Source organism: Coregonus lavaretus, assembly GCF_964263955.1.
Source record: "Coregonus lavaretus genome assembly, chromosome: 27".
Lineage (NCBI taxonomy): Eukaryota > Metazoa > Chordata > Actinopteri > Salmoniformes > Salmonidae > Coregonus > Coregonus lavaretus.
The window spans coordinates 5639949-5662588 of record NC_140014.1 but is presented as its reverse complement, the minus strand read 5'-3'; the positions used below and the strand labels follow the sequence as shown (position 1 = coordinate 5662588).

The window sequence follows — 22640 nt, the reverse complement described above, 5'->3', positions numbered from 1 at the left end:
TACATCTGAAGCCAGTAGAACTCAATAGTACTATCTGCACATATAGCACATATACCTGTGCAGCACAGCACAATTGTTTCAGTTTCAGTTACCAATCCAAAGCAATTTACAGACCAATGAATTTCGGTCCTGTTTTTTTGTTTTTCTCAAATGTAATCATTGTTGATCATGGTAATGATATATCTAGGTATATTCAGGAGTGATAATGTCACAACAGGGCACTTAGTTCTCACTTACCAAATCATTAGTGCACATAATACCTCACATAAAGCACAGAAGGTTCTGGTTTTCCAATGTTCATACACATACACACACAGCTGAAATACTCATCAACAGGTCCCCAATGACCCAGAGTGGTTCAGTATTTCTATACTCCACTTGCTCTGAGGCAAATGAAACCACTTCTAACCCATATGCACACACACACACACACACACACACACACACACACACACACTCACACACACACACAGGTAATACACCACACCAACACCACTTCTGCAAAATAGCATCGCCAGCACATTCACATGTTTGTTTTATGACATTGTTCTTGTGGAGAAATTGATGGTGAGTCTGACTAATAAGTGCTAGCGAGCTAAAATAACACTTCTCCCCCTCAAAGAGCCTGCTTCAGAGCTAATTAGCTTATAGTCTGCAGTCTTGATCAAGCCCTCCTATAATCTAATCATGAACTTGTTTCGGGAAAAAGTGATGGAATGCTACACCATAAAGGATGTGTTGGATCGTGTTACACTGGAGCTCCATGGGAAACCAAATCTCCCACAAGTCTCCATGACATCAATTGAAAACTGTTAACTTTAATTATATTTGAATTTCTTGTTAATTTAATTGCATCAGGCTGGGATTAGGGTTCTTTGGTTAAACATAGACTAATACTTGTTCAGATGGAAGACATTATCTTGGTAATGTCTGATATGATCAAACATTTGTTTTATGACCACATTCAAATGTAATACATTCACACCCAGTAGACTTGGACTGAAGTTGAATGTGACATTCCTGGTCAGCTGTGATGAAAATGTTTATCTTGCTTGACCAGGGGTGTGCATCATTAATATTCTGATGGCCACTTGCTTTTTTATGACATGATGTCATCAGGTTGAAATATTCCAGGATTACAGTGTCCATATTAGGAAAGCCGACACCAACTCCTTGCAACTTTTACACCAACTCGTTGTGACGCTGACAAGTCCAAGTGACTCTGAGGCTGTACGTTCTCAATAGCCAACCAGGTTAAATAAACCCATACAGTTCCCGCCCTGTCTCTGCTGAGGAAGGAGGACCTGGACCTGAACAAGCCAGAGCATCTATCAAAACCTAATGAAGGGAAGGTGGAAATTGTCCTAATGTTAGGTAAGTAAACATCCGCGGCATGTTTTCTGTCACAAAAAAAAACACAGTAATCTACAATTCCACAATGAAGGGTGTCATAGGTAGTAATTTTCCAATCGCTTTTTCAATTGCATCAATTAACCATGATACATCCTTAATCATCAGACATTCATGCAGTCTGATAATTCAAATAATTGCCACGAATAACAACGTAAAGGTAATATAAACACGCTACCATTTTGTATCTTTATACTACTGCTGGTCTGGATGATGCCGTCATATAATACAGTCTGCTCGGCGATATAAAAACATACCCTGAGTCAATCAAATGCTCTTGGGATCACAATCCTTTGGCTTTATTACCTTATCTGTCAATTACAACACTCACACAGAAACATACATCACAATCATTAATCTAATCACCAACAATAATATTTGAGTTAGTAGCCTGAAACGTCCCATAGCAGCCATGAGTTCATCATCTGGCACCAGAAACAGCCACTTCCCAACCCCCTTTATTAGTTATTACAGGTGTATTATTATTGTAATACGAACGAGTGAACTTAAAGGGCAACATTGAGGTCTAGGGTTCCTTTAACTTTGAGTATGCCTCAATGACATCACCGAGCCGTGACTGATCCACCCCCTTTGTTCTTGCGTTATAATGAACGTCCAAAAGATATATAGCAAAATGTAATTGGTTTTATTATCATGGAAATACACATTTGAATGTAAGCTGATCGGAGATCAGTTTGATCTTGTGTTTTGAGTTATTGCATGTGACAATTGGAGAGAATTAGAGGGGGAAATAATTCAACCACAATGAAAGGTGGAGATCTCAGACGATATCGTTGGTTCCGAACACAACGTTGTTTCTGCAACCTTGAGAATGGTATAGAGTTCTAACGGACTGCCGAGAAAGGAAACATAACAATAATCATCTGGACCAATCATGGGGTTCCCATTGCCTCATGCACCCGACTCATTTAGGTGCTGGGAAAACAGGACCACAGGCTTTTAATTATCTATGTTGCCATGGCAATTGCTTGGTTGATAAGCTCCCCATACACTTAATTGGATGATTGATCACAAACATTACTTATTCCTACAAATGTATGGGAAGCATATCGTTAATAACCAATGTGACTTATGAGAGACTATAGGGGGCCAGTGGAACTTGACTATGCAGAAAATGAAGGTAGAACATTTCCAAAAGCATCAGTGTGTCCCATTATAAAGGCACAATCTGCTACTTTTCATTTCCAGTCAGAAGTGCTGCCCCTGCACTTGTTTGTAAACGATGGGGGTGGGTCTTTGCAAATGTAACTGCCACTGAGTCATTTGCAAGGTCCCTGGTCCCTGGTTTTCTAACCATATAACTCAACCCTAAACTTAACCAGTCACATTTCTTACCTAAACTTAACCAATCCTTGAACACTAACCTTAAACAACTGGAATTACGTACCTAAATTTAACCAATTACATTGCTTGCCTTAACTTAAGCAATTACATTCATTTCTGCGCTCGAGGCAGAGCTGCCCAAGAACAAGATGGAATAAGAAAAACTTCAATCTGCTTCTAAAGACTGTATTTTCAGTGAAGAAAGGTTTTGACAGATGACACAACAGCCACTGCTCAGACAAAACATAGTTGATCTCTCTGTTTGGATTTAGGCACTGGTAGAATGTTTTATGCTGGAAATCCAAACAAGTTATTTTGTTTAGTCTAACTCGTTCTCAAGACAAGCTGCAAGTGGCTGGCAGCTAGCTAAATGCTATCTACACATGCGCTGTTTCGCTTGACACAAACAGGGCGGGAGACCTGGCTTCGATCACACCGTAGGTCATGTACTCAGCCTTCTTGCGGCTCGCCATGATTCATGTCAGTCAGAAAGGGAATGATGTAAGATTAACCATAACCACATGGAGATGGAGTATAGACAAGACCGGACCGTACAGTTCAAAACCCTGGTGCAGGAGTTTGGTCTAACAGCATAACACAGCACATTCTGGACTACACATGCCCTGTGAGAGACCGGGGTTTGATCCCCATGCCGACCTTCAACTTTAAATACTGCATCTGTCTTCCCCTCTCACTTCATCTATATACTATATCTATCCAAATAAAACAACAGTTTAAAGGGGAGGTGAATTCCTTTTCCATTAAAACAGGTAGAACGTCATTCCCTGCTGCAACATGTTACATTAACACCTCATCTTGTGTGAACTGCACTGCACGCACATGATTGAGTGCAACACTCCAACCGTGAACTGTGTTTTATGAAATGACAGCCGCCCAACATACCATTACAGGTCAGGCTGTGGCTAATGTCTGCATCATCCAGCTTCTGTAAACAAAGACATCCTCTCCAAATGTATGTAGCCTATCAGGGCAAGCCCCGGGTTTGATTCCACGTCTATGAGAAGCCTACGCTCTTAGAAAAAAGGGTTCCAAAAGGTTATTCCGCTGTCCACATAGGAGAACCCTTTTTGGTTCCAGGTAGAAACCTTTTTGGTTCCATTTAGAACCCTCTGTGGAAAGGGTTTTACATGGAACCCAAAAGGATTCTACCTGAAACCAAAAGGACTCTAAATGGAACAAAAAAGTGTTATTCTAAGGGTTCTCCTATGGTTCTAGATACCACCTTTTTTCTAAGAGTGTGTGGACTTAAGATTCATTGAAGGACAGCTGACATTTTGCGTAGATTTTAGGCCTATAGATTATTTCTAATGCCCTTTATTTGTCCTATAGGAACAGATCTGCAGATATTCCTTTTTACATGTTGTCAATTATCATAGGCTTTCTGTCCTCTATAGAAGAATGTAAATGCATTGGAAAACAAGAATGCATATGTATAGCATGGACCAACCTGTGCCTGGGTTCAATGACATTCAACCCACCAACACTCTGAACTCTGTAGTGTATCACTAACCTAACATATTGCCACCTCTGCACCATAATACTGTGGATGAGCTACTGTATCCACTACTTTCATCATTACCAGTGACTTAATTGTGTTCTTACAAAATGTTGGTAAGACTTTCAAATGCATTATACGCACATTTAAAATTATGAGCTATGTATAATACATGCTATTGCTTATAGCCACTCATAAACACATACAGATACCGGATTATATGGTTGGGAGCCCTATAGGCTTACATTAATAGACAATCTCATCAGTTTTCATGTATTATTCTGGTGAAATACTATTTTACTGAGGATAATGTATGTTATGTTCCTCTTCAATCCACAGTTAGGCTCCAGTCATATTGCCTATACTGATCTAAAGGTCACACACTTTGCTACCTCCCACAAAAGCTTTCCAACACAGTCTACTTATACTCATTCACGTAGTAGGCTGTCTGGATTTGACTCAGCTGACATTGAGACCACATTTCCTTTGCCTTAAGTGTTTGGATTATCACTAAGTGATGTAAATAGTTGGAATAAAATACGTAAGTGATCTGTAAGCATAATTTCAGAGGGATGGGAGAAGGGGGGTCAATCCAGTGGCAGTCTAGTTGTGTAATCATCTGTGTGTACAGCGTGGACGGAGTGCTGAACACTCAGAAGGCACACGTACCCAATCCATTCTTTACAGTTTTTTTTTTTCTCTTACCCTCAATTGTTTTTTTTATTATCTATTGCCTGTGTTTTTTATTACACACAGACATGGACAATTCAATGTGCTTCTGTGGCAGCATTGATGATTCATTATTGAGGTCAGCGCTCTTGAACTTGGCGCAGTGATTCAATTTAGATGAGTCTTGCCAAAATATGCTCATAAAATACACTTTTCAGACTCTGCGAGATACAGCATTTAGGAGCAGTTTCAATCACCACGTCACACTTGCGTCTTCAAATTGTCAAATATGTTTGTCAATCATAACAAATTAAAAAAACAATAGCGGAATGAAATCTGTCTTTGCAACAGTGCACCAGAGGATAGGACTTTTGAATAGTTTGTCTTTAGCAAAAAGTGCATGATGTCTAGTGGATATATACAGTTGAAGTCGGAAGTTTAGATACACTTAGGTTGGAGTCATTAAAACTCGTTTTTCAACCATTTCTTGTTAACAAACTATCGTTTTGGCAAGTCGGTTAGGACATCTACTTTGTACATGACACAAGTAATTTTTCCAACAATTGTTTACAGACAGATTATTTCACTTATAATTCACTTTATCACAATTCCAGTTGACTGTGCCTTTAAACAGCTCGGAAAATTCCAGAACATGATGCCATGGATTTAGAAGCTTCTGATAGGCTAATTGACATCATTTGAGTCAATTGGAGGTGTACCTGTGGATGTATTTCAAGGCCTACCTTCAAACTCAGTGCCTTTGCTTGACATCATGGGAAAATCAAAAGAAATCAGCCAAGACCTCAGAATAAAAATGGTAGACCTCCACAAGTCTGGTTCATCCCTGGGAGCAATTTCCAAACACCTGAAGGATCCACGTTCATCTGTACAAACAATAATACGCAAGAATAAACACCATGGGACCACGCAGCCGTCATACCGTTCAGGAAGGAGATGCGTTCTGTCGCCAAGAGATGAACGTACTTTGGTGCGAAAAGTGCAAATCAATCCCAGAACAACACCAAAGGAACTTGTGAAGATGCTGGAGGAAACAGGTACAAAAGTATCTATATCCACAGTAAAATCAGTCCTATATCGACATAACCTGAAAGGCTGCTCAGCAAGGAAGAAGCCACTGCTCCAAAACCACCATATAAAAGCCAGACTACGGTTTGCAACTGCACATGGGGACAAAGATCATACTTTTTGGAGAAATGTCATCTGGTCTGATGAAACAAAAATAGAACTGATTGGCCATAATGACCATCGTTTTGTTTGGAGGAAAAAGGGGGTTGCTTGCAAGCCGAAGAACACCATCCCAACCGTGAAGCACGGGGGTGGCAGCATCATACGCTGGGGGTGCTTTGCTGCAGGAGGGACTGGTGCACTTCACAAAATAGATGGCATCATGAGGAAGGAAAATGATGTGGATATATTGAAGCAACATCTCAAGACATCAGTCAGGAAGTTAAAGCTTGGTTGCAAATGGGTCTTCCAAATGGACAATGACCCCAAGCATATTTCCAAAGTTTTCCAAAGTTGTGGCAAAATGGCTTAAGGACAACAAAGTCAAGGTATTGGAGTGGCCATCACAAAGCCCTGACCTCAATCCTATAGAACATTTGTAGGCAGAACTGAAATGGCGTGTGCGAGCAAGAAGGCCTACAAACCTGACTCAGTTACACCAGCTCTGTCAGGAGAAATGGGCCAAAATTCACCCAACTTATTGTGGGAAGCTTGTGGAAGGCTACCCGAAATGTTTGACCCAAGTTAAACAATTTAAAGGCAATGCTACCAAATACTAATTGAGTGTATGTAAACTTCTGACCCACTGGGAATGTGATAAAAGAAATAAAAGCTGAAATCAATTATTATTATTACTACTATTATTCGGACATTTCACATTCTTAAAATAAAGTGGTGAGGCGTCACTACAGACCCGGGATTGATCCCAGGCAGTGTCGTGACTGGGAGATCCATGAGGTGGCGCACAATTGGCCCAGCGTCATCCGTGTTAGGGGAGGGTTTCGCACTCTAGTGACTCCATGTGGCGGGTCGGGTGCATGCACGCTGACTTCGGACGTCAGCTGTATGCTGTTTCCTCCGACTCATTGGTGCGGCTGGCTTCCGGGTTAAGCGAGTAGTGTGTCAAGAAGCAGTGCGGCTTGGCGGGGTCGTGTTTCGGAGGATGCATGGCTGTCGACCTTCGCCTCTCCTGAGTCCGTAAGGGAGTTGCAGAGATGGGACAAGACTGTAACTACCAATTGGGGGTAAAAGTACAAAAAGCTGAAATGTCTTGAGTCAATAAGTATTCAACCCCTTTGTTATAACAAGCCTAAATAAGTTCAGCAGTAAAAATGTGTTTAACAAGTCACATAAGTTGCATGAACTCACTGTGTGTGCAATAATAGTGCTGCCCTAAAAACCCTATTCAAATTCGACACAAACCCTCAAATAGGTATGTAATGAGACATCATATTGTCACGTCTCCTCCCGTTGCTCCCCTCCGGCGCTCTGATTCGCCGGTCTACTGAGCAACTGGTCTGAGCGCACCACATCGGCAACACCGGAATGGAAACCCAACGCACCCTAATCACCTCCAGCGCACCTGCACCTCATCATCTCATCACCAACCCTATATAGCCCTGGACAGTTCAGTGTTGTGTTGTGTGTGATTGTTAGTGTCTTGTCGTGTTTGTTGTTCTCTTCCTCAGTGTTAAGAAAACCTTTACATTGTTGATTCCTGCGTCTGCGTCCTGCCTCTTCGTATCCTCAGTACTCGTCATATATAAACTCTTTATAGTGTTTTATTTACATTTTAGAGGTGATAAGTTGGACAAATCGGGTGAAAAATGCCAGTTCCCCACATGACATCTCTCCCCCTTTCACTATGATGCACTAGCTTTCGTTTCCACACCCGCCATTTTTTTAAAGACCCGGTGGAGCTCCATGCTTTCTTCAATCATGCAGAGACGGGCAGCATGAAGGTCTCGTCATTTACTTTGCTGGAAAGGGGAGAAATTGTGCTTTACAATGGTATTCATATTACAGTTGACCTGGAAGTATTACGTTTTTGGGGCGCTAAAATAAGGTAAAATGTACGGAACAGCGCGATGTACAAAAGTGCATTAGCTACCGTTACCACTGTCCATATTTTCAAGCATAGTTGTGGCTGCACCATGTTATGGGTTACGGGTATGCTTGTAATTGTTAAGGACTGGGGAGTTTTTCAGGATAAAAAATAAACAGAAAAGACCTAAGCCGGGGCAAAATCCTAGAGAAAAACCTGGTTCAGTCTGCTTTCTACCAGAAACTGGGAGATTAATTCACCTTTCAGAAGGACAATAACCTAAAGCACAAGGCCAAATCTACACTGGAGTTGCTTACCAAGAAGACAGTGAATGTTTCTGAGTGGCCGAGATACAGTTTTGACTTAAATCTACTTGAAAATCTATGGCTAGACCTGAAAATGGTTGTCTAGCAATGATCAACATCCAATTTGACAGCTTGAAGAATTTTGAGAATAATCATGGGCAAATGTTGCACAGTCCAGGTGTAGAATGCTCTTAGGCCGTGTCTTGACTTGACAGTTCATGCAGCTTTAGTATTCTGATCATAGAGTTCTGATCATGGAATTCCGAATATGTCATGCATCTAAACCTACATTAAAACAGTAGGTGTCCACAATGTGCCCGGATTCCCTTTTCCTGCGCTATATTCAAATGCCAGTATGCATTCTACAAACGGTGGAATAGTATGACAATAACCGAACAACAACTGATGGCAGTAACTAACTACTGTAGCTAACTAGCCAGCTAACCTCTATAGCTAGCCAGCAAGCTAGCAAGCAATGCGAAAGGGATTGCAAACGGGTTAGCATAACTCTATGAATTTTTTTTTATGAATATTTGCTAGCTGGCTAGCATTTATGAGGCCAGCAAACATGTTCCTCACACGCTAGGAATGTATTTCCTCCAATGTTATAATGAAAAGGTGCCTCTCGGTCCCAAAAGACACGTTTTCTGGAGACTTGTGGGAGGAGTGCTGATGACGTCATTCACTGTATGCGCTTTCGGTAGCCTGATTGCGTTCAGACTGGGGAGAAATCTGCACACAATGCATCCCTGAACACCTCCTGAAGTGGTCAGCCAGATCTGAACACAGTCAGACCACAAAGCAACTTTTGTGCGTCTAGACCCATCTTTTCAATGCAATCTTTGTATTCTGATAGCAGAAGTCGCATGTAAGTGTCAAGTGTAGACACGACCTTAGAGACTTACCCAGTAAGTCACTGCTGTAATGGCTGACAAAAGTTGATTTTACAAAGTATTGATTCAGGGATGTGAATACTTATATGAATGAGATATTTATGTATTTCATTTTCAATAAATGTGCAAACATTTCTAAAAACATGTTTTCACTTCATCATTATGGGGTATTGTGTGCAAATGTGTGAGATTTTTTTATATTTTGAATACAGCCTGTAACACAACACAATGTGGACTAAGTCAAGGGGTACGAATACTTTCTGAAGGCACTGTATATATACTTTCTGAAGGCACCCCTTCAAATGAGTGGATTCGGCTATTTCAGCCACATCCGTTGCTGAGAGGTGTATAAAATCGAGCACACAGCCATAGACAAACATTGACAGTAGAATGGCACGTACAGTAGTTCTCAGTGACTTTCAACGTGGCACCGTCATGCCACCTTTCCAACATTTACATTTTAGTCATTTAGCAGACGCTCTTATCCAGAGCGACTTACAGTTAGTGAGTGCATAAATTTTTCATACTGGCCCCTGTGGGAAACGAACCCACAACCCTGGCGTTGCAAGCGCCATGCTCTACCAACTGAGCTACAGGAGGGCCAACAACTCAGTTTGTCACATTTCTGCCCTGCTAGAGCTGCCCCAGTCAACTGTAAGTGCTGTTATTGTGAAGTAGAAATGTCTAGGAGCAACAACGGCTCATCCGTGAAGAGGTAGGCCACATAAGCTCACAGAACAGTGCTGAAGTGCGTAGCGCGTAAAAATGGTCTGTCCTCGGTTGAAACACTCACTACGAGTTCCAAACTGCCTCTGGAAGCAACGTCAGCAGAATAACTGTTTGTCGGGAGCTTCATAAAATGGGTTTCCATGGCCGAGCATCCGAACACAAGCATAAGATCACCATGCACAATGCCAAGCGTCGGCTCGAGTGGTGTAAAGCTCAACGCCATTGGATTCTGGAGCAGTGGAAATGTGTTCTCTGGAGTGATGAATCACTCTTCAACATCTGGCAGCCCAATGGACAAATCTGGGTTTGGCGGATGCCAGGAGAACGCTACCTGCCCCAATGCATAGTGTCAACTGTAAAGTTTGGTGGAGGAGGAATAATGGTTGGGTGCTGTTTTTCATGGTTTGGGCTAGGCCCCTTAGTTCCAGTGAAGGGAAATCTTAACGCCACAGCATACAATGACATTGTAGACAATTCTGTGCTTCCGACTTTGCGGCAACAGTTTGGGGAAGGCCCTTTTCTGTTTGACAGCATGACAATGCCCCTGAGCACAAAGTTAGGTCCATATAGAAATGGTTTGTCGAGATCGGTGTGGAAGAACTTGACTGCCTGCAGAGAGCCCTGATCTCAAGCCCATCGAACACCTTTGGGATGAATTGGAACGCCGACTGTGAGCCAGGCCTAATCGGCCAACATCAGTTCCCGACCTCACTAATGCTGTTGTGGCTGAATGGAAGCAAGTCCCCGCATCAATGTTTCAACAGCTAGTGGAAAGCCTTCCCAGAAGTGTGGAGATTGTTATAGCAGCAAAGGGGGGACCAACTCCATATTAATGCCCATGATCCTCGACGAGCATGTGTCCACATACTTTTGGCCATGTAGTGTATTTTCAAGCTTTTTAGTTGACAGTAGACTACTTTTTTGTCACAATATTACTGAAATATGATAATAATACCAATAACAAAGGTAATTCGTTTGGGTCGATATTAGACAATGCATGGCATGGGTTTAGGAATCTGGATTTACCCATAATTTGTCTGTAAGGGAGTAACACAGGACTATGCAGTAGGAAGATAATGGTATGTCCAGCAGGTGGCGGGTTTTGTACACTATAGCCCCACCGCAAAGTGTTGCTTATCCACGCTTTTAGGATGGCTCAAATGCCCTGCAAATGCGAGAAGAAGAAAAAACATCTAACCACAGGAGCACGAACACCTTGTCAATATAACGACGATAACAGTGCAGACCTACAGCGAACTGCATTTGTTCTGTAACTTGGACCATGAGTGTTTTATATCAATCAAATGTATTAGGTAAATGTATTCATTCGATTTTTTTAATAGCTCACAGAGATTATTCAACAAAATCATAAATCTCAGTGGGACTAATATTTCCAGTTTCGTAAATGTTCCTTCCCTGCCTTGCTAAATTTGAGAATTAACTTTGGATATTTAATTAATGACATAAACGGCCTAGAAATATCTCACCTCGTCTCCTCTTTCTTCAGTATAAAGAAGGTATTTTCTTCTGCAATTTAAATTGAACACAGGTTGAGATCCGTCTTAATTTTTCCGTGCAGGGTGACCAATTGAATAATGGTTTTGGGGGTGTTAAATACACTAATGCTATTTATTTCCCTCCCGATCTCAAGTTAAAGGGAAGTTGTATATTTACTTTAATTAGGAGAAAGTGAGAGTTGATTTGTTAGTCCTTCCACCTTGTACAGAAGCTTATTTTAAACAGGAAGGCCCGGAGGCCTAATGGCATTATTTTTAAAAGAGCAATTTGCTTTCATTCCAATTAATATATTAATCGAAATTATTTGTTTTGGAGATTTTTGCCCTTCAGATTACAGATTGTATGCTTTAGGCCTATAGGGGGTGCATGAGGTTAAATCCAAATGTTGTTGCATCCACTAATAATACCAACCCTATGGAAATAAGTATAAACATTGATATTAAAACTAGGATGATGATGATGATGATGATGATGATGATGATGATAATGATAACGATAATAATGATAATAATGATAATAACAATAACAATAACAATAACAATATTAATATTATTAATATAATGTGGGTGATACTTTAATTTGTTGTGTTTAAAAAATGTTGATGCCATTTTTTATTACATGCCTATTTGCAAAGTATATAGGCCTAGTCACAGGTTAAAAAATAATACATGTTCAATTATGGGCTAGACAAAATGGCAAATTTATATTTTGATTAGTTTGTAAATAGGCTTTTGGAAATATGCATTAGGCTCATTATGGCCACGTTTTGTTTTTGTTTTTTAAAGAATACGATATCACGTTTGACACTGTGCTACAACTATGTTCGCCCGTACCAGTCGGGAAATTGAGTTTACAGTAAGGAGCTCTCTCAAATTTGTATGGGGCTGGCTAAATGACGCGCATGTGCGAGTAAAAGGGTTTGGTTACAATAAAGAGGCGGTTTGAGTGCAGACCGCAGGGCAGTAACAGAAGGTGTCTTCACCAGAGTCACTATAGAAGTCCTGCACACAACAATTTGGGACAGCTGTGAACTACACGCGCTTAGATTCTGAGTTCGGTGTGAACATGCCGGGCAAGTTTTCTTGCGAAGTCAAAAACTTTCTCTGAACTACTTGAAACTTTTTTCCAAGGCGATTTGCATCGGATCATCCGCAAGTTTTCAACTCCAGGACCCCTCCGGATCCAAGGACAGACCAATCTGAGCTGGTAACTATTTCCTTGTATTACATTTTGTCTGTTATTTTTCTCGGAGCCATCAGTCAGAATATGACTTATAAAACGTGTTTATGTCCAGGCTTCTTCGGGGGGAATGACAACGCGAGGCACAATGAACAAAGCTGTCAACTTTAGCGCAACTGGTCTGGGTTGAGTTTCTAGTAACATAACTGTTCCATTAGAAGTAAATAGAGGTGTAATTACAATATCCCATAATATTCAGTTGTTGCCTTTTTTGGCCTGTTTAACGCAGGAACTAGAAGTAAACATATTCGACAGTGTCTGGAGCTTGCATGGAGTCAGGTCTGGGAGTCTTTGGAGTTAGATGCGCGAGGCGAGTGTGAAACAGGTGGGATCTTTCACATGCTATACGGGATCCTTGGGACGTCCCTACCCCATTGAAGTTGAAATGTAAATGGTTAAGGTAAGGGTTATGGTTAAGGGTAAGGGTAGGGGTTAAGGTTAGGGTATGGACGTCCCAGTGACTCTGGATAGCACTGACCGATCTTTCAGAAGTAAAAGCATTCCAGCACGATGCAAAATCAACAAGGACCTATGTGAAAATAAAAACATAATTCCATCCAAAACATACATTTCGTTGAATTGCATGATACATTACATGGTCTGAGTTAACATAAGAAAGATTCCTGTGTTTGATAACGATGATGGCCATTTATTTTGAGGGATTTCCCCAATTCATTTATCCAAACCGGTATGATAGTCGTAGTGAATGCATTTTTCTGTTGTCAATAATATATACTATTTTTTTCCATTCACTTGTGACATAAGGTAAGCCTACTTCCAAATATTAGTAATATATTGATTTACTCAAATATAGCTGGAATTTTTGGGATGATTATGAACATTAGGCTATTGTGGTTATTCGTTTTAAGCGTCTCTTATAGTAAATTACTTCAACGTATTTCAATAGGCCATCAAAAAACAAAATCGAAAGTGCATACATTTCATAATTTATTTCGATATCTTTCAACTTTAAGCTGTGTTAGTTGCAGGTGAAGTACATGCTATTAATAATCACATGTTTAGAGTTAAACAAATGTTATGGAATATAACGACAGTCTACGTTTTAGTGTAGGCTGCTTTACATGGATAAGCGTAATAATTTTACTTGAATGCAGTGAACACACGATTTATCAGTGTTTTCTACTGTAGGAATCTATAAATCTCATATTAAAACACTGTATTTTGCAATATTCTGAATGAAAACAGTGGCCAACTTTTTGTGCTAATTGCTATGGACAAATGCACGGTTTTATGGTGTCAAATATGATTTGGAACAATTTGATTAAATTGGGATCATTCTTAGGCCTATTCATTTTTTCATTGTTATTTTCAGAGAGCTGTTTCCCACGTTGCTTAGGTGCACACATCAGTTGCTTTATTTTATTGCGCTCAAGTGCCCATATCCTCTCATGTTCTGCATCAACACACGGCTAAAAACATGCGCATCCGCGGTAATTGCTGCACAATTGACCAAAGTATCAGAATTAACATAAGAACTCTGATGTTGCTCTCCAAAACCATTTGGGCACAGACGTCAATTCAACATCTATTCCCCGTTGGTTGAACGTAATTTCATTGAAATGACGTGGAAACAATGTTGATTCACCCAGTGAATGCCCAGTGAGAACACACAGGGTCACCATTCATTAAAAAAAAACATTTTAGTAATTTTGCAGACGCTCTTATCCAGAACGATTTACAGTTAGTGAGTGCATACATTATCATACTGCCCCCCCGTGAGAATCGAACCCACAACCCTGGCGTTGCAAAAGCCATGCTCTACCAACTGAGCTACACGGGACTACGGGACTACCATTCCACATCTATAAGAATTTAACAATATATGTTTCTTAGAAATATGCTTTGTAGTCTGCTTTAATCCACTTTTAAACAGGAGAGCTAATGAAATGAAGTCCTCCAAGTTTGCATGCAGTTTAGTTTACCAAATATATGTAGGCCTATGACAGAAAGCCTATCCTAGCCACAGTGAGATTAGGGCTATCAGGCAAATTGACAATATGGATTTAGTTTGACTGAGTCGTAATGTGTATATTCCCACATTCTTTATTCCTAAACTAGTGCATTACAATGTAATGCTTACTGTAGCCTATATTTGACTCTTTGTTTATGTACGACCTGAAAGAGGCAAGCTCCCTCTAAATCATGAAATTACATGTAGGCCTAATGTTATAGGTAAGGTCCATGTCTGGAGGCTACAAGAGCGCGCATATAGGGATACAACATAAAGTGATCCCATGAACTTTTTTCATCACCTCAGCTCAGATAAACTTGTGGCCAGGAAACACTGCGCTGATTTTGATCCATTTTGGCGTGTGTGGACCAAAATGGGAATGCTGGTGTGACTTTTCTTGCCAACACCAAATCAAAATCCTCCTAATTAGCTAACAACGTCTTGGCAAAATGTCATTTAGGTTTACCTCGGGTCACCTTTAATCCATAGGATTTTGGATCTTGTGTTGAACTGGCCTAGTAGTCTACCTCTGATATCTATTTAGAATTAGAGTAGAGAGAGCACATTTCTGAAACATACTAAAAATAATATACTGCCATGATATGTGTGTGGGACATGACAATTCGATCATGCTTTGCGTTATCTTGTATCTCAAATCTCACAACACTTCCGCTGTCTGCCGAGGCGCGGAATTTAACAGTTGGCTAGTCACGACCAACGGGGAATGGGACGTAGCAGTGTTCAGCTTGATTGTTGAGTCGTTGAGATGGTATGTAGACATCAAAGGGTTATTAAGGATACGAGACGGCTCGGGAGCAACCGCTGATCTCCCCTAATGACCTCTAAGTAAAAGTCAATTACTTCTGCGTCATGATCAGAAAGGAGAAATCCCCGGGGGACGTTTGAGCTTCGGTAATTCTAATTAGGACTATTTCACTTTTATTTACTGCAGCGCAACCACTCACTCCCCACTTTTATTTAACAACATTTTAGGCCTATGTTCACCAGTATGATCAAGGGGTCCTTTTCTCTAATAGGCCTATCTATATCGATGTAGCCTATTATTTTCTATGTCTTGATTAGGCCATATCTTGTGGTTTTCTTATGTTATGATGACACAGTTTGTATGACACAATTAGATAACCCATGACCACTTTTAACAATAAGAAAATAATTCTCATCCCACATTAAATAATATAAACCAGTAGTAGAATTATGACTAAGTCATATTTGCAGAGCAGTAATCAAGTCATATTTGCAGAGCAGTAAGAAATGGGGATTACACACAATTCCCGATGACTAACAAAACCAAACAAAGCAAATGGCTTGGCTTAGGGGTAATGCTTTTTTTGTTGAAAGCGAAATCATATTACAATGGCTCCCGAGTGGCGCAGCGGTCTAAGGCGCTGTGTCTCAGTGCTAGATGCGTCACTACAGATCCTGGTTTGATTCCAGGCTGTATCACAACCCGGCTGTGATTGGGAGTCCCATAGGGCGGTGCACAATTAGCCCAGCGTCATCCGGGTTTGGCCGGGGTAGGCCATCATCGTAAATAATAAGTTGTTCTTAACTGACTTGCCTGGTTAAATAACATTTTTAAAATGGTGCGGCATGGGAACTCTGTTTAGACTAAGACAGAAAAGACACAGGATAACTGTGTCATATCCTGACCACAAATATGCTCAGAAACAGAGGCATTCTTTTCCTTAGTTATTTCCTCTTACCAAAACCTGTTTAAACAGATTCACAGACAGGGCTATACATTAAAAACATTAATTGGTAGCACTGGTGCTACTAACTTAAAAAACTTAGGAGCACCACATACAATTTAGGAGCACCAGAAAATAAGATTTTTTTAATTGATCGAGATACAGCTTTTATTCGGCCTATATGAATTCTAGCTACTTTTGAAGTATGTGTTGTCCACTAGAAAGTAATATATAGCTAATGTAGTGAAATTCTAGCTAATAACAGCACAAGTGAGTGGCGCAGTGGTCTAAGGCACTGCAGCGCAGTGCTAACTGTGCCACTAGAGATCCTGGTTCGAATCCAGGCTCTGTCGCAGCCGGCCACGACCGGGAGACTCATGGGCGGCCCACAATTGGCCCAGCGTCGACCAGGGTAGGGGAGGGAATGGCCGGCAGGGATGTAGCTCAGTTGATAGAGCATGGTGTTTGCAACGCCAGGGTTGTGGGTTCAATTCCCACGGGGGGCCAGTATAAAAAAATATGTATTCACAAACTGTAAGTCGCTCTGGATAAGAGCGTCTGCTAAATGACTAAAATGTAATGTAAGTGAGTTTTCAGGATAAGACCGTTTATGTTCTGCTGTTATTAGTTCACCGAGTTCTGCGGCACTGCGTTAGCTGCGATGTTATCATGTTGGCCAAATGTTACAAAGTAGGCACAGTGCCAGCTGTCAGAGTCAGATATATACCCCCAAATGTTTGGATACACTGGTAAAGTTACCAGGTTGTTAGCTAGATAGCTAATAAGGTAATGTTACTAAACAAGGTGTTAACGGCCCGCGACATGGTTTATTAATGTAAATTATGGCCTGCCAATGGAGCGCTGGTAATATGGTCACAACTTTTGAATGGTTTGGGCTAGGGACAAGCGGTTTTATCTGTAGTAATGGTGCAACCACCACAGTCACAAATCTGCGCTCACTTTTTTTTAAATCCAGGGCACTCGGAAACAGCGGTACAGTGAAGCCTCATCATTACAACAATTATAATCTAGTCGCACTAGTGCTCCCAAATTAAAATGACAGGTCACACAGCAAAATATTTAGGAGCATATGGTCGCACTTTAGAGCTCTGCTCACGGAGGTATTTCACCTCAGTGAATGGTGTCATTCTATTTACCCACATCTTAACAGCCCCCGGCATGTTTTCTGGGAACGGGAAACACCCACACCAAACACATGCCAGTGTCTGTGTGTCAGCACTGGGAGTGCAGTGCACACCTTCCCTTCTCTGACATATACGCATGTCCCACACACACACATGCATGTGTGTACACACACACATACCCACAAACGCAGGCTGTCCTCATTCATCGTGTGCCTTGAGGACAATAGGTGATTCATGGTGTGTGTGTCGGGCCACGTGTTGAGCTGGTAGCTCCTGTGGCATGGAGGTCTGGTTTAGACAGCTCTTATCACTCTCTTCCACTTTGTCTCAGTGGTAAGGGGAGATATTCACATGCATCACCTTAATCCACTGATAATGAGGCCTCTTGAAAAGCAACTAGATAATCAAGCAGGGCCGCCTGTGTATTGGCCTGGCATTGAGGTGGTTGTGTTAGGGTGTTAGGGGGAGATGCCCGGATGACTCAAAAAGAGGGGTTAGCAGGAAATACTTAGTTAGAAATGTTCTTTGATCCTTATTAAATATCACAATTATGCTTACTGGTTCGTTATTAAAAATGATGATCAAAATTGTCATTATTTGTAGTTTTAGTATAGTAGAAGACACTGTTATTGTCATGGTATCATTGGTTTGTAAAACTTTAATAACACATTATTACTTATACTGTATATGTACAGTTCTGTTGTGTTAACAATATGACCTGACTTTTTTGTGGCGTTGCTTTTCCAGAGAGAATCCCGTGATCTGGTGATCAGTAGCGACACCAACCATGGGCAGCAAGACTCTTCCAGCCCCGGTTCCCCTCCACCCCTCCCTGCGGCTGGCCAACTACTCCTTCCTCCAGACCTCCAACGGCTTCCAGCTACCCACGGACCAGGTCCCTGGCATCTATAGCTTCAGCGCCCTACATGCCGTCCACCTCCATCAGTGGACCCTGGGCTACCCTCCCTTCGCTCTCCCCCGCTGCACTTTCTCCAAGCTCCCAGCCCTGATGGACGGCCGCTTCCCCGGCATACCTTCCATCCCCATCTTTCCCCACCTGGTCCAGACCAAGGACCAGGCCGCTGCTGCCACCGCCATGGGTCTCTTCCAGGTCTCCAAGAACAAGCCTCAGCCACGCTTCGACTTCGCCAACCTGGCCACCGCCGCCACCCAGGAGGACCCACTGAAGGCGGAGGACCTGAGCATAATGGGGGCAGTCGCCACTACTTCCCCTCGCCATGGCGGGCTAGGCTGTCTCATGGACGTAGCCAAGCTGTCATCGCCCGAGCGTAAGCCCAGCCGCGGCCGCCTGCCCTCCAAGACCAAGAAGGAGTTTGTGTGCAAGTTCTGCGGCCGCCACTTCACCAAGTCCTACAACTTGCTTATCCATGAGCGGACGCACACGGATGAGAGGCCATACACCTGCGACATCTGCCACAAGGCCTTCCGGAGACAAGACCACCTCCGAGACCACAGGTGAGACCTGCACTTTTCTATTACAATGAAGCTCAATTTAACGAATGAGGAGTATGGAGATAGATGGCTGCCAAAATGTTGTAAATGAATGAATAATATTTTATTGTAAATTATTGTATTATTGGAAACTTTATTAATTGCCACAGAACCTTCAACAGAAAAGCCCAGACCCCATTTATAGGTACACTTCTGTGTAAGACATAAGAACAGCATAGGATATTAATAAAAAATATGAATAATTGCTTCCTAAATTGTCATATATGCTACTGATTAATCATGTTGAGTCTCTGACAGTGTCATGCATCAGTGTTGAGTCCAATTCTATTTGAATTCATTCCAATTCAAGAAATGGAATAGCCCCAACCATATCATGCATTGGACCCTTAAATCCATTTAGAATCAAACTTCTTCTAATTTCCTCTAGAGCAACAGACCAATGTAGCACTAACACGATTATATTTGATGCTGAATCAGATTTCAGGATCAGTATGTGAAATAATCCAGTAACAATCTGATATGTGAAAAAATCAGGTAACAATCTGGTTAAGTAGTGTGAAAAGCTGCAACAAAGGCATGAAGCGATATCAAGTCCATATTAAAGAGTTTAGCAGGGGCAATCTAAAGTTAATACTTCGGAATACCTTTGAATTGACATTGGCACTGTTGATATTGATTTGAATTATAGCTGTAACTGATGTAAACAACATCGACATTTTGCATACGTGTTGAGTATGAGAGGCATACATTGTAATTCATACCTTTTAGAACAATATATCACCATACTGTTCACCTCCTTTTTCTCTTTCTTATTTCTTTGTTGTCTCATGAATTTGTGGCTTTAGATTGATAGTTGTCTTTGTGTGTTTGTTATGTTTCGTTATTCAATCCTGAGTTCTGTTCTGCCCTGCAGGTACATCCATTCCAAGGAGAAGCCATTCAAGTGCCAGGAATGTGGAAAGGGATTTTGTCAGTCCAGAACTCTAGCCGTCCACAAAACGTTACACATGCAGGTCAAGGAACTAAAGCCATCCAAGATTAAGTGATATCAATACCTAAAAAAGAGGAATAGGGGACATTTTTAAAAAGCATTTTTAGGCATTTAGCAGACACTCTTATCCAGAGCGACTTACAGGAGCAATTAGGGTTAAGTGCCTTGCTCAAGGGCACATTAACAGATTTTTCACATAGAACATCTCTGAACTTGAACCGAACTGAAGTTTTCTGACTGAAGAAAAGTTATAGAAAAAGTGAAATGTTCACCAACATTTCACACCAGCCTCTTGTGCTCATCGTGGGGAATGATTCTTCACAGAGATTTGAAAATCCTGGATCTCTATGATGTATCCAGACAATTTACAGGAGCACCTTGGACTATAACGAAGTTGTTTTTTCACATTTAGTTAAGAGAGAATTGGGCTAAAGGACTTAGAGGCAGTATATTGGTTGGGCATGATGAAACCCAATGGGGCGAATGGATCATACATCATGGATGTATGGAATGTGATCCAGATCTTTCTGACAAACTTGACCTCTCAGACATTCCGAAAGACTCTCGCTTTTGATCCCCAAATGTGTTTTAAGGGACATTTACGAGTGTAATGCAGTCTTTGTAAAATACAATTAGCTAATTTGGTTAAAGCCATGTTAGCATAACCACATTATTCCTCTTTCGAAGCTCACATTCCAATGTTATTTTTGTACAGATATCTTTTTGTATAATTGTATTTTTGCACTTTAACCTGATTATTGATTATTTACATATATCACTGGATTCCTTAAACTTATTTTGAAAAAATAAATAGTCATTTTCTAAACAAAATAAATATTGTATCATTGATTCTGGTTTGTTGTGAGAGAAATACTATCAAATACTTTGCCATTTTAATTTCCATGACATCTTTTGAGTTTTTTCAATGGAAATCAGTTGCAGACATGTTTTGTTTACTCATTTCCTGTATTTGACACATTCATTTTATTGGAGTTTCCTTCTTTCTGAAGGAGATTCCCTTGAATTGCAACAACTAATAGGCACATTACATAAAGAGTATAGAGACATGTTCAGTAAATACCTTGAACCTGCTGTCGATTGATAACATAACGGCATGTATCCGTGTGATTGTGCGTGCGTGTTTGTTGTGAGGTGTAGCAGTGTTCCTAATCTGAATCGCAGCATTTTAGGAGTTGATTTAACACTTGGCAATGTGACTTTGGTGGCAGGTAGCTAACTTCACTGACAACATTAGGTGTTAACAGGACCATCAGACATGTGTATTGTGAACATGAAAGGACAGGTACAAACATTAGCCGTTACCTTGCACCCTATCACTCTCATCCCTTTTGAAGCTCTCACAAGTTGTCACTTCCCACTATGCATGTGAAAGACATAATTAACAACATTAAAATATCAGTCACATGATACTAATGACACCTCAATAGATGATCTCATTCTTCCAAATTCTCCCCAATGTAGAGATCAAATGCATGACACCCAATGACTATATGATACCACACCCCAGCCAACAACAAATGTTCCCCCAAATGTAATGGAACGTTTCCAGAAACATTCAGACAGTATCAAATCAGTATCAAAGTGTTGAAAAGGTTGCTATACTTTTCTTGGCATAGTTTGAAAAGCAATGTTCTCAGATCATTTCAAAACCGGACCAACAATGTTAGAGGAGAAAGACAACCTGTAACCTACCATAACTGTTTCTGGGGAACAAAAACTGTCATCTGAAACATAGTTTTCATATTTCAGGTTAGATGGCCAAGCATTTTTGTAAGTTGAAAGGCATGTACAGACGTAAGGGAGCAACATGACTTAGCCTACCAAATATTCATTTAAGTCTAGAGGCTGGCAGGTGGGAACTTCTTCTCTTTCACAGAACAACACATTTGAATAAACAAATATGACAAATATTACAATTGTCGTCCCCGTCATCATCGTCGTCATCATCACTATTATCATCATCATCAGGTATTATAATTCACGGCATGAAAATTATACAAATACCCCCCCACCCCACAAGCAATAGCGCCACACGCAACAGCGCTAAGATTTACCATTGCTTATGGTTTGTTAAAATGAAAAAGTAAAAAGTATTATTTATAGACTGTGGAACCTATGATAACTGTACGGTCTGGTGGTATATGAAATCAGATGAGATTGCACTGCAAAGCATGCCTAAATTGCCCCTGTTTCTGAAATAATACAATAATTAAACCCTAGCTCGTAAAATCCAGAGAAACCTACAGTACGTTATGGTAGTACCTCTTGGGGATATGAAGCAAAAGCGTATCTCACGTGCTAACACCTTTTACTTTGCTCAACGTCTCCTTGGAGCCCTTTACTACACTGATGTTTCATTTGAGTTTCTAACCTGCAGCTGTTTTTTATTCTCTTGCATCCCAAATGGCATCCTATTCCCTATTTAGTGCACTACTTTTGACCAGGGCTCATAGGGAATAGGGGTGCCATTTGGGACGCAGACCTAGAGGCCCCCTGGCTGAGCTTTCACACTGTTATCACATGATCAACACACTGGGAGTGTTTGGAACGTGCCTGCAGTGAACCTTCTCAATCTACGTGTTGGAGTTATCCAAGAACCCCTTGGTGCTGGGTCCGATAGTACTGATTGGGGAAAG

General features: G+C 41.1%; 1 protein-coding gene across 1 annotated transcript; it reads left to right on the top strand.

Annotated features, from left to right (window-relative positions):
* Nucleotides 1-12415: 12415 nt before the first annotated feature.
* LOC311103096 (protein odd-skipped-related 1-like) lies at nt 12416-21421 on the top strand. The gene is made up of 3 exons (XM_084144631.1): nt 12416-12660; nt 18267-18995; nt 19906-21421. Exons 2-3 carry the CDS (start codon nt 18307-18309, stop codon nt 20036-20038), a joined length of 822 nt encoding a protein of 273 aa, XP_084000757.1. The 5' UTR covers nt 12416-12660; nt 18267-18306; the 3' UTR covers nt 20039-21421.
* The last annotated feature ends 1219 nt before the right edge of the window (nt 21422-22640 follow it).

Bases quoted from the DNA above. Each gene is read 5' to 3' on its own strand.
- LOC311103096 (XM_084144631.1), top strand. From the start codon at position 18,307: ATGGGCAGCAAGACTCTTCCAGCCCCGGTTCCCCTCCACCCCTCCCTG. The intron at 18,996-19,905 runs GTGAGACCTGCA...TCTGCCCTGCAG, and splicing joins GACCACCTCCGAGACCACAG to GTACATCCATTCCAAGGAGA.